This window comes from Hemitrygon akajei, unplaced genomic scaffold (genome assembly GCF_048418815.1).
Source record: "Hemitrygon akajei unplaced genomic scaffold, sHemAka1.3 Scf000055, whole genome shotgun sequence".
Taxonomy (NCBI): Eukaryota; Metazoa; Chordata; class Chondrichthyes; order Myliobatiformes; family Dasyatidae; genus Hemitrygon; species Hemitrygon akajei.
The window spans coordinates 4946744-4964059 of record NW_027331941.1 but is presented as its reverse complement, the minus strand read 5'-3'; the positions used below and the strand labels follow the sequence as shown (position 1 = coordinate 4964059).

Here is a 17316-nt window from a genome sequence, read left to right as displayed (position 1 = left end):
AACCCCAACAGACTGTGAGACCGGGGAATCCTGAGGGGACTGGGAACCCCAACAGACTGAGAGACCGGGGGATCCTGAGGGGACTGGGAACCCCAACAGACTGTGAGACCGGGGAATCCTGAGGGGACTGGGAACCCCAACAGACTGAGAGACCGTGGCATCCTGAGGGGACTGGGAACCCCAACAGACTGAGAGACCGGGGGATCCTGAGGGGACTGGGAACCTCAACAGACTGAGAGACCGGGGGATCCTGAGGGGACTGGGAACCCCAACAGGCTGAGAGACCGGGGAATCCTGAGGGGACTGGGAACTCCAACAGACTGAGAGACCGGGGAATCCTGAGGGGACTGGGAACCCCAACAGTCTGAGAGACCGGGGGATCCTGAGGGGACTGGGAACCCCAACAGACTGAGAGACCGGGGAATCCTGAGGGGACTGGGAACCCCAACAGACTGAGAGACCGTGGCATCCTGAGGGGACTGGGAACCCCAACAGACTGAGAGACCGGGGGATCCTGAGGGGACTGGGAACCCCAACAGACTGAGAGACCGGGGAATCCTGACGGGACTGGGAACCCCAACAGTCTGAGAGACCGGGGGATCCTGAGGGAACGGGGAACCACAACAGACTGAGAGACCGGGGTATCCTGAGGGGACTGGAAACCCCAACAGACTGAGAGACCGGGGGATCCTGAGGGGACAGGGAACCCCAACAGACTGAGAGACCGGGGGATCCTGAGTGGACTGGGAACCCCAACAGGCTGAGAGACCGGGGAATCCTGAGGGGACTGGGAACCCCAACAGACTGAGAGACCGGGGGATCCTGAGGGGACTGGAACCCCAACAGACTGTGAGACCGGGGGATCCTGAGGGGACAGGGAACCCCAACAGACTGAGAGACCGGGGGATCCTGAGTGGACTGGGTACCCCAACAGGCTGAGAGACCGGGGAATCCTGAGGGGACGGGGAACCTCAACAGACTGAGAGACCGGGGAATCCTGAGGGGACTGGAACCCCAACAGACTGTGAGACCGGGGAATCCTGAGGGGACGGGGAACCTCAACAGACTGAGAGACCTGGGAATCCTGAGGGGACGGGGAACCCCAACAGACTGAGATCAAGAAACCTCGGACGGGACTGAGAGGGAGACTTCGTAATCCAAGATGGGGAGGACATTGCAAACACCCGAAACGCATTAAGCCTTGTGAACGATCGGAAAAAGAAAATCCTGGGAACGTAGAGAAATGTCCTTGGGGGAACCTTGAAACCGTGAACCTTGAAACCGAGAGAAGTAACCTTGTCATATCTTGTTCACGGTGTTTTGTTTTTTACTTTTTTGTTGTTGTTGTTTTGCCAATAACAGAACAAACAGGATAAAAACAAACAGACAGGCAGAGTCATCATAGGTGAAGTTAAATCCGTACCTTGTAATAGAACAAATGAATAGTGAAATGGGTTACATCGCTGTATCAAGGTTAACCAAACTCTTATGTCCATGATTGTCCTACCAAGTCTCAGGGGACCTTAAGATCCATGACTCTAAAGTCCGTTCTGCAGGTTCGCTCATAAGAAGAAATAAAACAACGTTCTTCCAACCAGATAAATGTACAGTGAAGAGGTCATTTCAGGCTCAAATAAAATGCCCCATTTTCCCAGTACCTTTCAAATCTTTTGGTGGCATGTCTCGGAGAGAAAGTCAGTCGTTCCATGACATAAATTTCTTGGACTGTTTCTATCCATTCCAGGACTGTAGGAGACTCTTCGCTTCGCCATTTCCTGGTCATCGCTTGCTTACTGGCTGCTAGCAGTATTTGTAACTAATATCTTCCATGCCTTTTGAGCCCATGTGGTACATTGCCCAAATAAATAACGTTAAAGTCAAAATTAATCTCTGGGCCTGATTATGGACCTTATCTCTGTTACCGTATCTAACCACTAAGACAAAACCATTGGGCATTCACAGAAAATATGAAGATGATCAGCCAACGTGTTATCACACTCTCTGCAAAATCGACCTCGTTCGGGTCTGTTACTTTGTCACTTCTTCATTTTTGGCGTTATGAAAAACCTTAAGGTATTTTTCCAGGTGAATTCCCTCCACCAACCTCAGCTTGAGGCAGACGAATGCGCTCTGCATATGCTTAACCAATCTCCTTCTGTCAGTTTTATGTTCACCTCTTCCTTCCCATTTTGATTTAACAGACATTGCGGAGAGACCCCTGTTAGATTGTAAAATCGTGGTAAATCCTGGTTATCAGTTTCTTTTTAATATTACCTTGATGCACATCAATGAATATATATTCATCAGACTTAACCCTTTCTCTCCAACAGTTTCAGTATTATTATTAAAATTTTGTCTCAGTTGAAGAAGTCTAAAGAAGTCCTGTTCTTTAAGTGATACGTTTCTGTCAGTCGTTGAAATGAAATGGAGGGTATTGTACAGTATGAGGTTATCCCTTTCATTGTCCAGTGTGTAAATCAACCATCCAGTTCTGCTGGAAGGAATTCTGTGCCACCCAGCGTAGTATTCTGACGTTTCTTTCAAATTTTGGATCTTTAAATTCTTTATACCAGATGTTTAGAGGGACTGGTGTCCGCCTAGTCAGTTTATTTAAAGGCTTCCTTGGGGAGTGTTTTAACCCCCAGTAAAGGTTGGAGAGGGACATTTATTAGACTTTGCTCTAAATCCTTCCACTTTGCCTCAGACTGCGCAGCTCTGCTACTCTATAAAAGTCTTCAGAGCCAAGGCACGGCAAATCCACCTTTATCCTTAGGCAGCTGCGATGTCTGAAATCTAATTCTTGGTTTCAGTTTTCCCCAAAGCAAATGTCGAAATCATTCTTTTCCATTCTTTAAATTGCTTTAAAGGTACTTCAACAGGCAATGATTGAAAAAGAAAGAGCAATCTAGGGAATGCATTCATCTTTATGGCTCCTATTCGATTATACATATTCATTGGCAGCAATGACCACCTATTTAAGTTTGCCTTAATATCAGCTGTTATGGGAATGTAATTATGTTCGTAGATGGTCGACAAGTCTTCGGGTATTTGCACTCCGAGGAAATTTAATAATATTACCTTTCCGTTTGAATTTACTCGTTCTGTAAAAGTTTTCTTGTGGTCCGTAATTAAAAATTAAAGCTTGGGTTTTATGTAAATTTAATTTAAAGCCAGGGTAGGAACCGAGCTCTTCCATCAGGGATAATAATTTAGGCAACCCTACATTGGGATTGGTGAGAGTCACCAGAATGTCATCTGCGTACCGACAAATCTTATGTTCTGTATCTCTGATAAGTACTCCCGTTATAGTCTTGTCACCTCTGATTGGTTCGATAATATAGAGCAGAAAGCGTGGGGCTTAGGGGGCACCCGTTTCGACATCCCCTTTCAAGAACTATTGTTTCAGATAAATTCCCATTTATTTCAAGTCTGGCTGGAAGGGAAGGAAATTAAGATTTCAGACATCCAACTGCCTGATAATGAAAGCCAAACCGTTCAAGTACCGAGAAGGGATATTTCCCTCTCACCGAGTCCAAGGCCTTTTCGGCATCAAGGCTGATAACTCCAGATTCCGGGTTATTATTGCTCATGTGGTCAACCAGATGAAGGGCCCTTCTCACATTGCCCTGGATCTTTCCTACTTTTTACAAAACCTGTTTGACCTGTGTCAATTAGATCAGGGATTGTATTTTCCATTCGTTTTACTAATATTGATGCAAATAATCTAAAATCTATGTTTAGAACAGATATGGGCCGACAGGAACTGCATTCAGCCCGATCCTTGCCACTTTTAGGAGTTACTGAAATTCTTGCTTGCTTCCAGGACAACGGAGTCTCCCCTCCTCCGAGAACGTAATTAAAACATTTCTTAAGTATTGGTATCATTATCTCTCTGAAAGTTTTGTACCACTCCGCCAGATAGCCATCAGCGCCTGAGGTTGTATTTGTTTTAACGCCGTACCTATTTCTCCTTCTGTTATCTCCTGAGTTATTCGTTTATTTTGCTCCTTTCCTACCGATGTAAATCTAAGGACGTTAACGAATTAGAGCAGCACGTTTCCAAAGATTTTTGAATGTCTTCCAATCTATGAAGCATCTTATTAGTCTGGAGATCTTTCACCCTATGTATAGATCTCTCAGCCTGTTGTTCACGTATTCGCCATGCAAGTAATTTCTTAGATTTTGGGACCATTCTCATAGAAATTTTGTTTAACAAACTTAGCTCTCTTCTCAAACTTCACTTTCATAAATATTATTTAGAATTCGTTTGGTATCCTGTGACTAGTGGTGTGCCACAGGGATCTGTGCTGGGTCCATTGTTTTTTTTTTGTCATCTATATCAGTGATCTGGATGATAATGTGGTAAATTGGATCAGCAAATTTGCTGATGATACAAAGACTGGAGGTGCAGTGGACAGTGAGGAAGGTTTTCAAAGCTTGCAGAGGGATCTGGACCAGCTGGAAAAATAGGCTGAAAAATGGCAGATGGAGTTTAATACACAGAAGTGTGAGGTATTGCACTTCGGAAGGAGAAAAACAAGGTAGAACATACAAGGTAAATGGTAGGGGACTGAGGAGGCAGTAGAACAGAGGGATCTGGGAATACAGATACAAAATTCCCTAAAAGTGGCGTCACAGGTAGATAGGGTAGTAAAGAGAGCTTTTGGCACATGGGCTTTATAAATCAAACTACTGAGTATAAGAGTTGGAATGTTATGGTGAGGTTGTATAAGGCATTGGTGAGGCCGAATTTGGAGTATTGCGTGCAGTTTCGGTCACCGAATTACAGGAAGGATATTAATAAGGTTGAAAGAGTGCAGAGAAGGTTTACAAGGATGTTACTGGGACTTGAGAAACTGAGTTACAGGGAAAGGTTGAATAGGTTAGGACTTTATTCCCTGGAGCGTAGAAGAATGAGGGGAGATTTGACAGAGGTGTATAAAATTATGATGGGTATAGATAGACTGAATGCAAGCAAGCTTTTTCCACTGAGACCAGGGGAGAAAAAAACCAGAGGACATGGGTTAAGGGTGAAGGGGGAAAAGTTTAAAGGGAACATTGGGGAGGGGGCTTCTTCACACAGAGAGTGGTGGGAGTGTGGAATGAGCTGCCAGATGAAGTGGTAAATGCGGGCTCACTTTTGACATTTAAGAAAAACTTAAATGTTTAAAACTTAAATGGACGAATGGTCTCGGCCAGAAACGTTGACTGCTCGTTTCCACGGATGCTGCCCGACCTTCTGAGTTCCTCCAGCGTGTTGTGCGTGTTGCTAAGAAAAACTTGGACAGGTACATGGATGAGAGGGTTATGGAGGGATATGGGCCGGGTGCAGTTCAGTGAGACTGGGCAGAAAAATGGTTCGGCACAGCCAAGAAGGGCCGAAAGGCCTGTTTCTGTGCTGTAATGTTCTGTGGATGTATGATTCTACTTGATTCAAGACATTACTGTCATTATAGTCCATATGCTTACTCTCAGAAATTGTAATTTTTCAATAAGATCCTTGATTTGTTTCTGTTTTTCCTTTTTCTTCTGAGCTGACCACCTTATGAGTTTACCAGCTTTTGCAGCATCCCACAGACTGCTGGGGGACACCGTTCCATTATCATCAAATATCATATGATCTTCAAACTCTTCCTTCAGGTATTTTAAACGGGGGGGGGGTCATTCAAAAGACTGGTATTAAGTCTCCACAAGGTATCTTTGGGCTTGTTGTCTAAATGTAACGTTAAGTAAACCCCTGCGTGGTCAGAGATGTCTCTTACCCCTATATCGCATTTTATAATCCTGTGTCTCTCTGAATTAAACATAAAAAAATAATCTATTCTCGAGTACGCAGAATGGGGGTGGGGAAAAAAGGTGGACCGTTCATCAAGTGGATGTAACTCTCTCCATATATCTATCATACCTAGTTCTTTGAGCAGTTTCTTGACAGACAATGCTTCCGGGATTATCTTTTTTCTTCTATTGGAGGAGTTCAGAGAAGGGCGGAATTGAAAATTCTAGCCCCACCCCTTCCCCCCTCTCCGGCCACATATTACCACCCCAGATGTCTCCATAGCTATCGTTTTAAAATCCTTCTTAATCAGCTGTTTATCATTTCCTGGTGCTCTGTAAACATTCAGTAGAGTAACCTCTCTATGATCAACGAAACCCTTCACCAGTAAATAACGCCCTTCTTTGTTGTAATCTCTGCGGAGAACCGGAAATTTACTTTGTTTGAGATTAATATTGCAACTGCCCTTGTGCCTCCCCTCTCAAAGGAAGTGAAATGACGATTTTGAAATCCCAATTTGAGTAACTTCTCCTGTTCAGTCTTTGAACGTTCGGTTTCTTGCCAAAAATAATTATATCTTGCTTTTCTCTCTTCATTTTAGCTACAGCCTTACTCCTTTGGATTGGGCTTCGTAAACCATTCACACTCAGGGTGACTGCTCTGTATTCTTGCTACGCCATTCCACGCCAATAAAAAAGATCCCTAGGTGACCTAGACAGATGACCTTCTGTCTGTACACCAAGCTAACATGTAGCGTGCAAACAATACACATGACATTTGTGACTTCCATCTTTGAAGTTTAAACTGAACTTCTAAGTCGGGGGGGGGGGGGGGGGAAGCCCTTAAACCCGAAGGGGCCCCTCCTAGTGCAGGTTAATGCCTCTGAATAATTCAATAATACAAAATTAAAAAAAAATCAAAGATCAGGTTTGTGCTCAGTTATAGTAATAAGAGCTTTGTTTATGTTCTACTTTTAAGTTCTTAATCCGAAGGCAATTATAGTTCGGTGTGAGGGTACATGTGACTTTACCGACCTGGCTGAAGGAGATTTCTTTTGAGAGCTGTCATGCAGCATCTTTGTCGCGTTGAAATTCCTCCTGCTTGGCCTGGATGCGATCCCGACGGGGTTTGGCAGCCTCAGGTTCGCCATGGCCATGACTTGCGCGGGAGCCACGATTCCGGGACAGTCCGGGAAACTCCCCTGATCTCCCATGGCCTCCCATGCGTTGCCGTAGATGACTTGTCCAGTGTCAAAAAGCACTCGAGGTTTGGCTGGGGAAAGAGACTGGAACCGGGTCCCCTTTTCTTCAAGCGTTTTTTTTTTTTCCCTGATAGTGGAGTAAGCCTTTCTATTCGTAAGTATTTGGGTCGGATGGTCTTGATGAAAAAAATACTCTCCTCCCGTCGTAATAAATCTCTCGTGTTTTTTTTTCCCCCAAGTCGAGCGAAGCACCAAGTCTTTAATTTTATACTCCTGGAAGTAGATGACCACGGAACCCTGGGTTGGAACCTTGTGGTGGTTTGGATCCAAGAGACCGATGGCAGAGTTGTACGCCGAGGGGCGACATCGAGAGGGGACAACTCTGTTGTGATTAATGTTTCCGGAAATTCCTGTATGTTGTCTCCTTCCGCGCCCTCGGAAGTTCCATCGTTACGTACGCCATTCCTGCGTGAACGCGCCTCCAGGTTCGTTCGTCGAGCTTGAATAATCTCCTGAAGTTCCAGTGCGCGGACGAGAGAAGCTGGGAACGTAGACTCGGGACTGTCGGAATGTGGAGTCCGGACGTGCCACCAATCCCATCGCTCGGCAAGATGATAGGAGTTCCAACGGAACGTTGTCGCCCCGGCGAATCACTCTGACCAATCAATCTCACGGCCGAGGTCAGCTGCTCCGTCTCTCTCCGCTGGGTCCAACGTGACGTGGGCAGGAGTGAGAGACCCTGGATAGTTCACAGACTTGAATGCGAACAGTGCTAAACGGAGAACAAAACATTGAACGCCAGGCCAAACAGGCCGTTAACTGAAACTCTTCAAATATACAATGAAACCCGCACTGTGCGGCCAAAAAGAACAACTAAGGATGAAACGGATGCCGCCAGTCCTCACAGTCAATTGACTCGAACGGTCCAGTTTCTTCGGCAAGGCGAAATGGAGATAACGAGGCGTGGCTGTGCCCAAGTCCAAGTCTCGACAAATAACACGACGGAATTAATGGAGTTAACCACTGTCACAATTAAATAATAACTAGCTGACGCGTGCATGTCCACACGGGCAGTTGCCGTAACTACTGCGCTGCCGGATCCGTGGTTGTGACACGCCCACAGCTGAGCCGTCGAAAAGTCACCCGCACTCCCAGTCAATTCCACACCCCACTCCAGATTTTCTCCCTGCCGTATGGAGGTCACCGTCCTCTGAGTGGGCTAAGAGACATCAGGTCCCTCACTAGTCCCCTGGGCATTTCTCATTGCCAGAGGCCTGCAGCTGTCTCCAGTAGTCCGCTTGCTCAGTCGGTGTGACCCGGTGGGAGGTGACGAGCTGCCGGTAGGAGCAGATGGAGAACGGCACCCTGTAGCTGTGGAAGACGGGGCGGTCGTGGATGTCCAGCGGCTTCACCTTTAGCTCGGCCAGGCACAGCCCCACATAGACGTCCTCCAGTTTAAACAGGGGCACTGCCCGGGAGATGTTCCACACGCGGCAGGCCAGGTCAGTGGAGAGGACGTATCCGGTGCCGGAACAGAAGGGCGGGTACATTTGCATCGGGAACTCCGCCGCACTCACGTACCATTTTGAGAATATGTTGCGGATGGGCCACGACTGGTCCATAATGAACCCGGTGAAGAGGTCACGCCGGCGGGGCTCCCGGGATAGGAGCTCCAGCAGATAGTCGGTGTTGACGAACATGTCGGAATCGGTCTTCATCACGAACGTGGCGGAGGGGCAGGAGTTACAGAGCCACTGGAGGCCCAGGAGGACTTTGCAGGTCAGGTTGTAGTAGGTGTCGTCGAAATCTCCCTGGATGATGTCACCGTGCGCCTCGCCCTCCCGCCAGATGCGCTCCTGCCTTTCTCGGCCGCGCCCCAGAAGGAAGTAGGTGACCGACCTGCCTCTCCCCGCCGTCCGCCGCTCGCTCCCCCAGGTCTGGCGGATGACCGAGCGAGCCTCGAACTGCTCCGGGGAGCTGGTGACCAGCAGGACGAGGAAGGGGCCGCCGCTGTCGCACGGGCTGGCGGGCTGCATCAGAAAGGTTGTTGCGTTGAACCGCGAGGGGCAGAGGGGCCGCTTGTCCCCGTTCCTCCAAACCAGCGTCAGCTTTATCAGGCATGGGATCACCAGCAGAGGGATGAACACCTTCAGGATATGCTTGACACATTGCGGTCTCCGATACATCGCCGGCCGCGCCGATCAGAACTGCTGGAACACAAGGAAATACAGTCAGTGTTTAAAAAGTTCCTAATCTGTAAATATCTAAAAAAAAACAATGAGATCTGGGCAAATTATATTTATTAGATAATTGTTCAAAAGACATGAAACAAGTATCCAAAATAAATCAAAAAATCGTAGTATTCCTTTAGTCTTACAAGCTGAATAAACTTGGTCCATAATAGAGGGATGAAAAAAGAAATTGGATATAATAGGAATTGCTAAAACAAATTGATTGAACCCAAAAAAAAAATCCGAAATTGAAACCATATACGTAGAATGTGTTTAACTATCGGATTGCCAATTCGTTTATGCAATTTAGAAAGAGCAAAGGGAAGAGAAGACCCTAAAATAGAACCCAATGAAAACCCTTGTACAGATTTAGTTACCAAATTTACCCAGTGAGGGTTCAGAGATAAATCCAAATCCCCTAACCAACATTTCAAATATCGGATATTGATTACCCAATAATAAAATCTAAAATTAGGCAATGCCAATCCACCTTCCTTCTTTGACTTCTGTAAATATCTTTTGTCTAATCTAGGATTTTTATTCTGTCATATATATGAGGAAATTTTTGAATCAGCATTGTCAAAAAAGGATTTCGGAATAAAAATTGGTACCGCTTGAAATATATATAAGAATTTGGGTAAAATAATCATCTTAATAGCATTAACCCGACCTATCAGAGATAAAAACAGGGGTGACCATTTCGTAAACAAACTTTTAATCTGATCAATTAAGGGTAAAAAATTAACTTAAATAAATCCACTTTTTTAATTTTAATCCCTAACCATGTAAAATAATCATTAACTAATTTTAAAGGTAAATTTCCGTAAATTGGAACCTGCCTATTTAGGGGGAACAATTCACTCTTATCAAGATTCAATTTATAACCGGAAAAATTACTAAACTGAACCAACAATGATATAACTACAGGAATGGATTTGTCAGGATCAGAAATATATAATAAAAAGTCGTCCTTATATATGACCTTATATATGACCCTATTTTTTTCTGTTTATGATAATATATATGTAGAGCGGATCGGAGTTGATGACATTGATGAGTATTTGTCTTTTCTTAGCTACTATAAACAGTCCCTTTTTTTCTTTTTTTTTAGGTAGTGGTTAGCTTGTTGGCAGCCCATTCCACGTACTCAAGACTCTCTGCGTAAAAATACTGAGCTCTGACATCTCCTCTGTACCGACTTCCAAACACCTGAAAACGATGCTGTCTCGTAGTAGCCCTGGGAGAAAGCCTCTGACTATCCACACGATCAATACCACACGATCATCATCTTATACACCTCTATCAGGTCACCTCTCATCCTCCGTCGCTCCAAGGAGAAAAGGACGAGTTCATTCAACCTATTCTCATAAGACACGCTCCCCAAACCAGGCAACATCCTTGTAAACCTCCTCTGCACCCTTTCTATGGCTTCCACATCCTTCCTGTAGTGAGGCGACCAGAACTGAGCGCAGTAATCCAAGTGGGGTCTGACCAGGGTCCTATATAGCTGTAACATTACCTCTCGGCTCCTAAACTCAACCTGTGGGGTCTGACCAGGGTCCTGTATAGCTGTAACATTACCTCTCGGCTCCTAAACTCAACCTGTGGGGTCTGACCAGGGTCCTATATAGCTGTAACATTACCTCTCGGCTCCTAAACTCAACCTGTGGGGTCTGACCAGGGTCCTATATAGCTGCAACATTACCTCTCGGCTCCTAAACTCAACCTGTGGGGTCTGACCAGGGTCCTATATAGCTGCAACATCACCTCTCGGCTCCTAAACTCAACCTGTGGGGTCTGACCAGGGTCCTATATAGCTGCAACATTACCTCTCGGCTCCTAAACTCAACCTGTGGGGTCTGACCAGGGTCCTGTATAGCTGCAACATTACCTCTCGGCTCCTAAACTCAACCTGTGGGGTCTGACCAGGGTCCTATATAGCTGCAACATTACCACTCAGCTCATAAATTCAATTCCACGATTGATGAAGGCCAATACACCATATGTCTTCTTAACCACAGAGTCAACTTGCGCAGCTGCTTTGAGCGTCCTATGGACTCGGACCCCAAGAGCCCTCTGATCCTCCACACGGCCAAGAGTCTTACCATAAATACTTTATTCTGCAATCACATTTGACTTACCAAAATGAACCACTTCACACTTATCTGGGTTGAACTGCATCTGCCATTTCTCAGCCCAGTTTTACATCCTCTCAATGACCCGTTGTATCCTCTGACAGCCCTCCACACTATCCTCAGTACCCCCAACCTTTATGTCATCACAAATTTACTAAACCATCCCTCCACTTCCTCATTCATTTATAAAAATCACAGAGAGTAAGGGTCCCAGAACAGATCCCTGAGGCACACCACTTGTCACCGACCTCCATGCAAAATATGACCCGTCTACAACCGCTCTTTGTCTTCTGTGGGCAAGTTAGTTCTGGATCCACAAAGCAATGTTCCCTTGGATCCCATTCCTCCTTAATTTCTCAATAAGCCTTGCATGGCGTACCTTACCAAATGCCTTCCTGAAATCCATATACATTACATCTACTACTCTTCCTTCATCAATGTGTTTAGTCACATCCTCAAAAAATCCAATCATACTCATAAGGCACGGCCTGCCCTTGACAAAGCCATGCTGACTATTCATAATCATTTTATGCTTCTCCAAATGTTCATCAATCCTGCCTCTCAGGATCTTCTCCATCAACTTACCAACCACTGAAGTAAGACTCACTGGTCTATAATTTCCGGGGCTATCTCTACTCCCTTTCTTAAATAATGGAGCAACATCTGCAAACCTCCAATCTTCCGGAACCTCTCCCGTCCTCATTGATGATGCAAAGATCATTGCTAGATGCTCAACAATCTCTTCCCTCGCTTCCCACAGTAGCCTGGGGTACGTCACATCCGGTCCGGGTGACTTATCCTACTTGATGTATTGCAAAAGCTCCAGCACATCCTCTTTCTTAATATCTACATGCTCCAGCTTTTCAGTCCGCTGTAAGTCATCACTACAATCACCAAGATCCGTTTCCGTAGTGAATATTGAAGCAAAGTATTCATTAAGTACCCCCGCTATTTCCTCCGGTTCCATACATACTTTTCCATCGTCGCACTTGATTGGTCCTATTCTCTCGCGTCTTATCTTCTTGCTCTTCACATATTTGTAATATTTCCTTAATCCTGCCTGCCAAGGCCTTCTCGTGGCCCCTTCTGGCTCTCCTAATTTCATTCTTGGGCTCCTTCCTGCTAGCCTTATAATCTTCTAGGTCTCTATCATTCCCTAGTTTTTTGAAACTTCCGTAAGCTCTTCTTTTCTTCTTGACTAGATTTACAACAGCCTTTGGAACACAGATCTTGTACCCTACCATCCTTTCCCTGTCTCATTGGAACGTACCTACTCAGAACCCGACGCAAATATCCCCTGAACATTTGCCACATTTCTTCCGTACGTTTTCCTGAGAACATCTGTTCCCAATTTAATCTTCCAATTTCCTGCCTGATCGCCTCATATTTCCCCTTACTCCAATTAAACGTTTCCCTAACTTGTCTGTTCCTATCCCTCTCCAATGCTATGGTAAAGGAGATAGAATTGTGATCACGATCTCCAAAATGCTCTCCCACTGTAGGCATATCTACATATTGTGTTAAGAAACCTTCCTGAACAAACCTAACAAACGCCACCCCATCAAAACCCCTTGCTCTGTCTAGGGAGATGCCAATCAATATTTGGGACAGTAAAATCTCCCACTACAACAACCCAGTTATTATGACTCCTTTCCAGAATCTGTCTCCCTATCTGCTCCTCGATGTCTCTGTTACTATTGGGTGGTCTATAAAAAACACCCAGTAGAATTATTGACCCTTTCCTGTTCCTAACTTCCACCCACAGAGCCTCAGTAGACAATCCCTCCATGACTTCTTGCTTTTCTGCAGCCGTGACACTACCTCTGATCAACAGTGCAATGCCCCCACCTCTTTTGCCTCCCTGCCTGTCCTATCTGAAACATCTAAACCCTGGCACTCGAAGTAACCAATCGTGCCCAGCACCATCCAAGTCTCTGTAATGGCCACAACATCATAATTCCAAGTGCTGATCCACGCTCTAAGCTATCACCATAATCACCATAAGTATCACCATAATCGTGATACTCTTTGCATTAAAACAAACACATCTCAAACCATCGGACTGCGCGCGTCCCTTCTCCATCACCTGCCAATCCACCCCGTTGCACCGTCTCCAGGCTTTCTCTATTTGTGAGCCAACCTCCCTTTCCTCCGTCACTTCAGTTCGGTTCCCACACCCCGACAATTCCAGTTTAAACTCTCCCCAGTAGGCTTAGCAAACCTTCCCACCAGGATACTGGCACCTCTCGGAGTCAAGTGCAACTCGTCCTTTTTGTTCAGGTCCCTCCTGCCCCAAAAGAGGGCCCAATGATCCAGAAATCTGAATCCCTGCCCCCTGGTCCAATCCCTCAGCCACACATTTATCCTCCACCTCAGTTCTGTTCCTATTCTCACTGTCGCGTGGCACAGGTAGTAATCCCGAGATCACTACCTTTGAGGTCCTGCTTCTCAACTTCCTTCCTGTAGTCTGTTTTCAGGACCTTCTCCCTTTTCCTACCTATGTCGTTGGTACCATTATGTACCACGACCTCTGTTTGGTCTCCTTTCAATAACCCTTTCATTCCAGGCGTCATTGATGAACCTCCTCCGGACCACCTCCAATACCAGCGCAAACCCTCCTGGAAAGAAGACCCGAACTTGCTCACAATAATCCCAGTGCGGTCAGGCCGGGGAATCCTTCAACAGCCGGGGAATAACATTGTCCTGGAGCTGAACTGAAATGGCCCAATCAACAGCGCTGGAACTTGCGTCGGCGCACTGCAATGAGTAACTCACTGCCCCAACATCGTCAGACATCCGTACCACCCACAGGGCACAGGGCAGGACACTGGAATTGTCTGAATTGCCGTGCGGCTCCAACAACCCCGGGAGTCCGACACCGCCCGGGACAATACAGCTGCTCAATGCCTGCGATAACTCCCGGACGTCGGTTGGGTGCCATGGGGTTCACTGTGGAGCTGGGCTACTTTCAATCTCCTTAATAACTTGGCGGAAAGTATTGGCGGAAAATGCGCCAACGTTCCGGACTCCGTTTCCTTTTCCTTTTCCTCCTTTCAATTCCCAACTGCTGTCTTCATCCTCCCTCCCCCACATACCGACTTCCACCACCACCACATCACCCACCCTTCACCTGACAGATATCCCCTCCTTCTCTCTTCAACGAACGACTCCCTCCCCCACCCCCTCACGCCACCTCTTTAATCACGCACTCACCACTCTCTGAGGAAAAAACTTAACCCTGCCATCTCCTCTGTACCTACTCCCCAGCACCTTAAACCTGTGTCCTCTTGTGGCATCCATTTCAGCCTCTGACTATCCACACGATCAACGCCTCTCATCATCTTGTACACCTCTGTCAGGTCACCTCTCATCCTCCGTCGCTCCAAGGAGAAAAGGCAGAGTCCACTCAACCTATTCTCATAAGGCATGCTCCCCAATCCAGGCAACGTCCTTGTAAATCTCCTCTGCACCCTTTCTATGGCTTCCACATCCTTCCTGTAGTGAGGCGACCAGAACTGAGCACAGTACTCCAAGTGGGGTCTGACCAGGTTCCTATATAGCTGCAACATTACCTTTCGGCTCCTAAACTCAATCCCACGATTGCCTTCTTAACCACAGAGTCAAACTGTGCTGCTGCTTTGAGCGTCCTATGGACTCGGACCCCAAGATCCCTCTGATCCTCCACACTGCCAAGAGTCTTACCATTAATACTATATTCTGCCATCATATTCGACCTACCAAAATGAACCACCTCACACTTATCTGGGTTCACAATCTGGATCATTGGGACCTCTTCTGGGACAGGTGGGAGCTGTACAAAAGGGACGGGTTGCACGTGAATACACTTGCGGGCGGATTGTCGAGCGCTGCTGGGAGTGTTTTAAACTCATATGGCAGTGGGGTGGGAACCAGGCTGATAAATTCATACTGCAGTTTGAGAGGGAGAAGCAAAAGTCACATGTATCAGTATCACAATGGAATAAAGGGAATTACAGAAGCATGGGAGAGGAACTTGCCCAGGTGAATTCGAGGAGGGTACTGGCGGGGATGACGGCAGAGTCGAGATGGCCAAAGTTTCTGGGAATAGTTCACAGTTCCAGTTCTGGGAACTGGAGCAGGAGCTGGATGACCTCCCGATGATTCGGGAGAATGAGAAGTTTATAGATAGTATACCTATCAATCTTGCCTTAAATACTCCCAATGACTTGGCCTCCACTGCCGCCAGTGACAACAAATTCCATAGATTCACCACCCTCTGGCTTAAAAAAAATATTGTTTTCGCATCTCTGATCTGAATGGGCGCCCAGCAATCCTCAAGTCATGTCCTCTCGTACTAGACTCCCCCACCATGGGAAACAACTTTGCCACATCCACTCCATCCATGCCTTTCAACATTCGAAATGTTTCTATGAGGTCCCCCCTCATTCTCCTAAACTCCAAGGAGTACCGTCCAAGAGCGGTCAAACGTTCCTCGTATGTTAACCCTCTCATTCCCGGGATCATTCCAGTGAATCTTCTCTGAATCCTCTCCAATGTCAGCACATTCTTACTTAAATAAGTAACCCAAAACTGCACAAGGTAATCCAAGTGAGGTCTTACCAGTGCCTTATAGAGCCTCAACATCACATCCCTGCTCCTATACTCTATTCCTCCAGATATGAAAGCCAACATTGCATTCAACCTGGAGGTTAACCTTAAGGGTGTCCTGCACCAGGACTCCCAAGTCCCGCTGCATCTCAGCACTATGAATTCTCTCCCCATTGAAATAATAGTCTGCCCGTTTATTTCTTCTACGAAAATCGCAGGACAAACCTCTGACCAGGATACTCCTTCTCCCCTTGACCCTGTGCAGTCCGTCTGGCAGATATTCACTCCACGGCTCTTGGGGGAGGACGTTGCAAAGAGTCATAGGCCCAAAGAGAACCGGTTCTGCTCCTCTGTTCAAATGGGGCGTGCCTGGTATCAGAAAATAAATGTGCTCACTCATTCAGAGCCTCTCAAAAGGGGAAGTGCCCTCTCTGCATCGAATGAGCTCAATTTCTGGGGCAGGTGGGACCAGTACAAGAGAGACGGGTTACACCTGAACTGCAGGGGGACAAATATCCTTGCAGGGAGGTGTGTTAGTGCTGTTTGGGGGGGAGGGGTTAAACTAAATTTGCAGAGGGATGGGAACCAGAGTGCCAGAGCAGATAGTGGAGCGGGGGTGAAATTAAATGATGTTAAAGGTTCATACAAAGTCACAAATAGAAGGGTTGTGTGTGGTGGTAATAATCTTCTGAGGTGTGTCTATTTCAATGCGAGGAGTATTGTGGGGAAGGCTGAAGAGCTGAGGGCGTGGATTGGCACGTGGAACTATGACATTGTAGCCATTACTGAAACTTGGCTACAGGAGGGGCAGGACCGGCAGCTCAATGTTCCAGGGTTCCGATGTTTCAGACGTGATAGAGGCAGAGGGATGAACTGTGGGGGGGGAGGGAATAGCATTGCTAGAGAGGGAAAATGTTGCAGCAGTGCTCAGACAGGACCGATTAGAGGGCTTGTCTACAGCGGCCATATGGGTGAAGCTGAGAAACAGGAAAGGTATGACCACATTAATGGGGTTGTATTCTCGACCACACAGCAGTCAGCGAGAATCGGAGGAGCAAATCTGCAGAGAGATAGCAGTCATCTGCAGGAAAAATAAAGTTGTGATAGTAGGGGATTATAATTTTCCGCATATTGATTGGGACCCCTATACTGTTAAAGTTCTAGACGGGTTAGAGTTTGTAAAATGTGTCCGGGAAAGTTTTCCAAATCAATATATTCAGGTACCGATAATGCAATATTAGATCTCTTATTAGAAAACGAGTTAGGACAGATGACGGAAGTGTGTGTAGGGGAACACTTTGGTTCCAGTGACCACAACACCATTAGTTTCAACTTGATCATGGATAAAGATAGAACTGGTCCTCGGGTTCAGTTTGGAAACTGGAAAAA

General features: G+C 46.5%; 1 protein-coding gene across 3 annotated transcripts in view; it reads right to left on the bottom strand.

The window, feature by feature from the left end:
• Positions 1–6698: 6698 nt before the first annotated feature.
• LOC140721464 (beta-1,3-galactosyltransferase 5-like) overlaps positions 6699–17316 on the bottom strand; it is a 56083-nt gene continuing 45465 nt past the window's right edge. Inside the window, exons 2-3 of one of the 3 annotated variants that reach the window (XM_073036282.1) lie at positions 16153–16296; positions 6699–9184 (exon numbers count right to left, since the gene is read on the bottom strand). In XM_073036282.1, the coding sequence (XP_072892383.1) occupies positions 8216–9160 (945 nt within the window). In that variant the 5' untranslated portion in view covers positions 9161–9184; positions 16153–16296 and the 3' untranslated portion in view covers positions 6699–8215. The remainder of the gene's footprint in view (positions 9185–16152; positions 16297–17316) is intronic. The other 2 variants (XM_073036283.1, XM_073036285.1) reach the window with 2 other exon arrangements.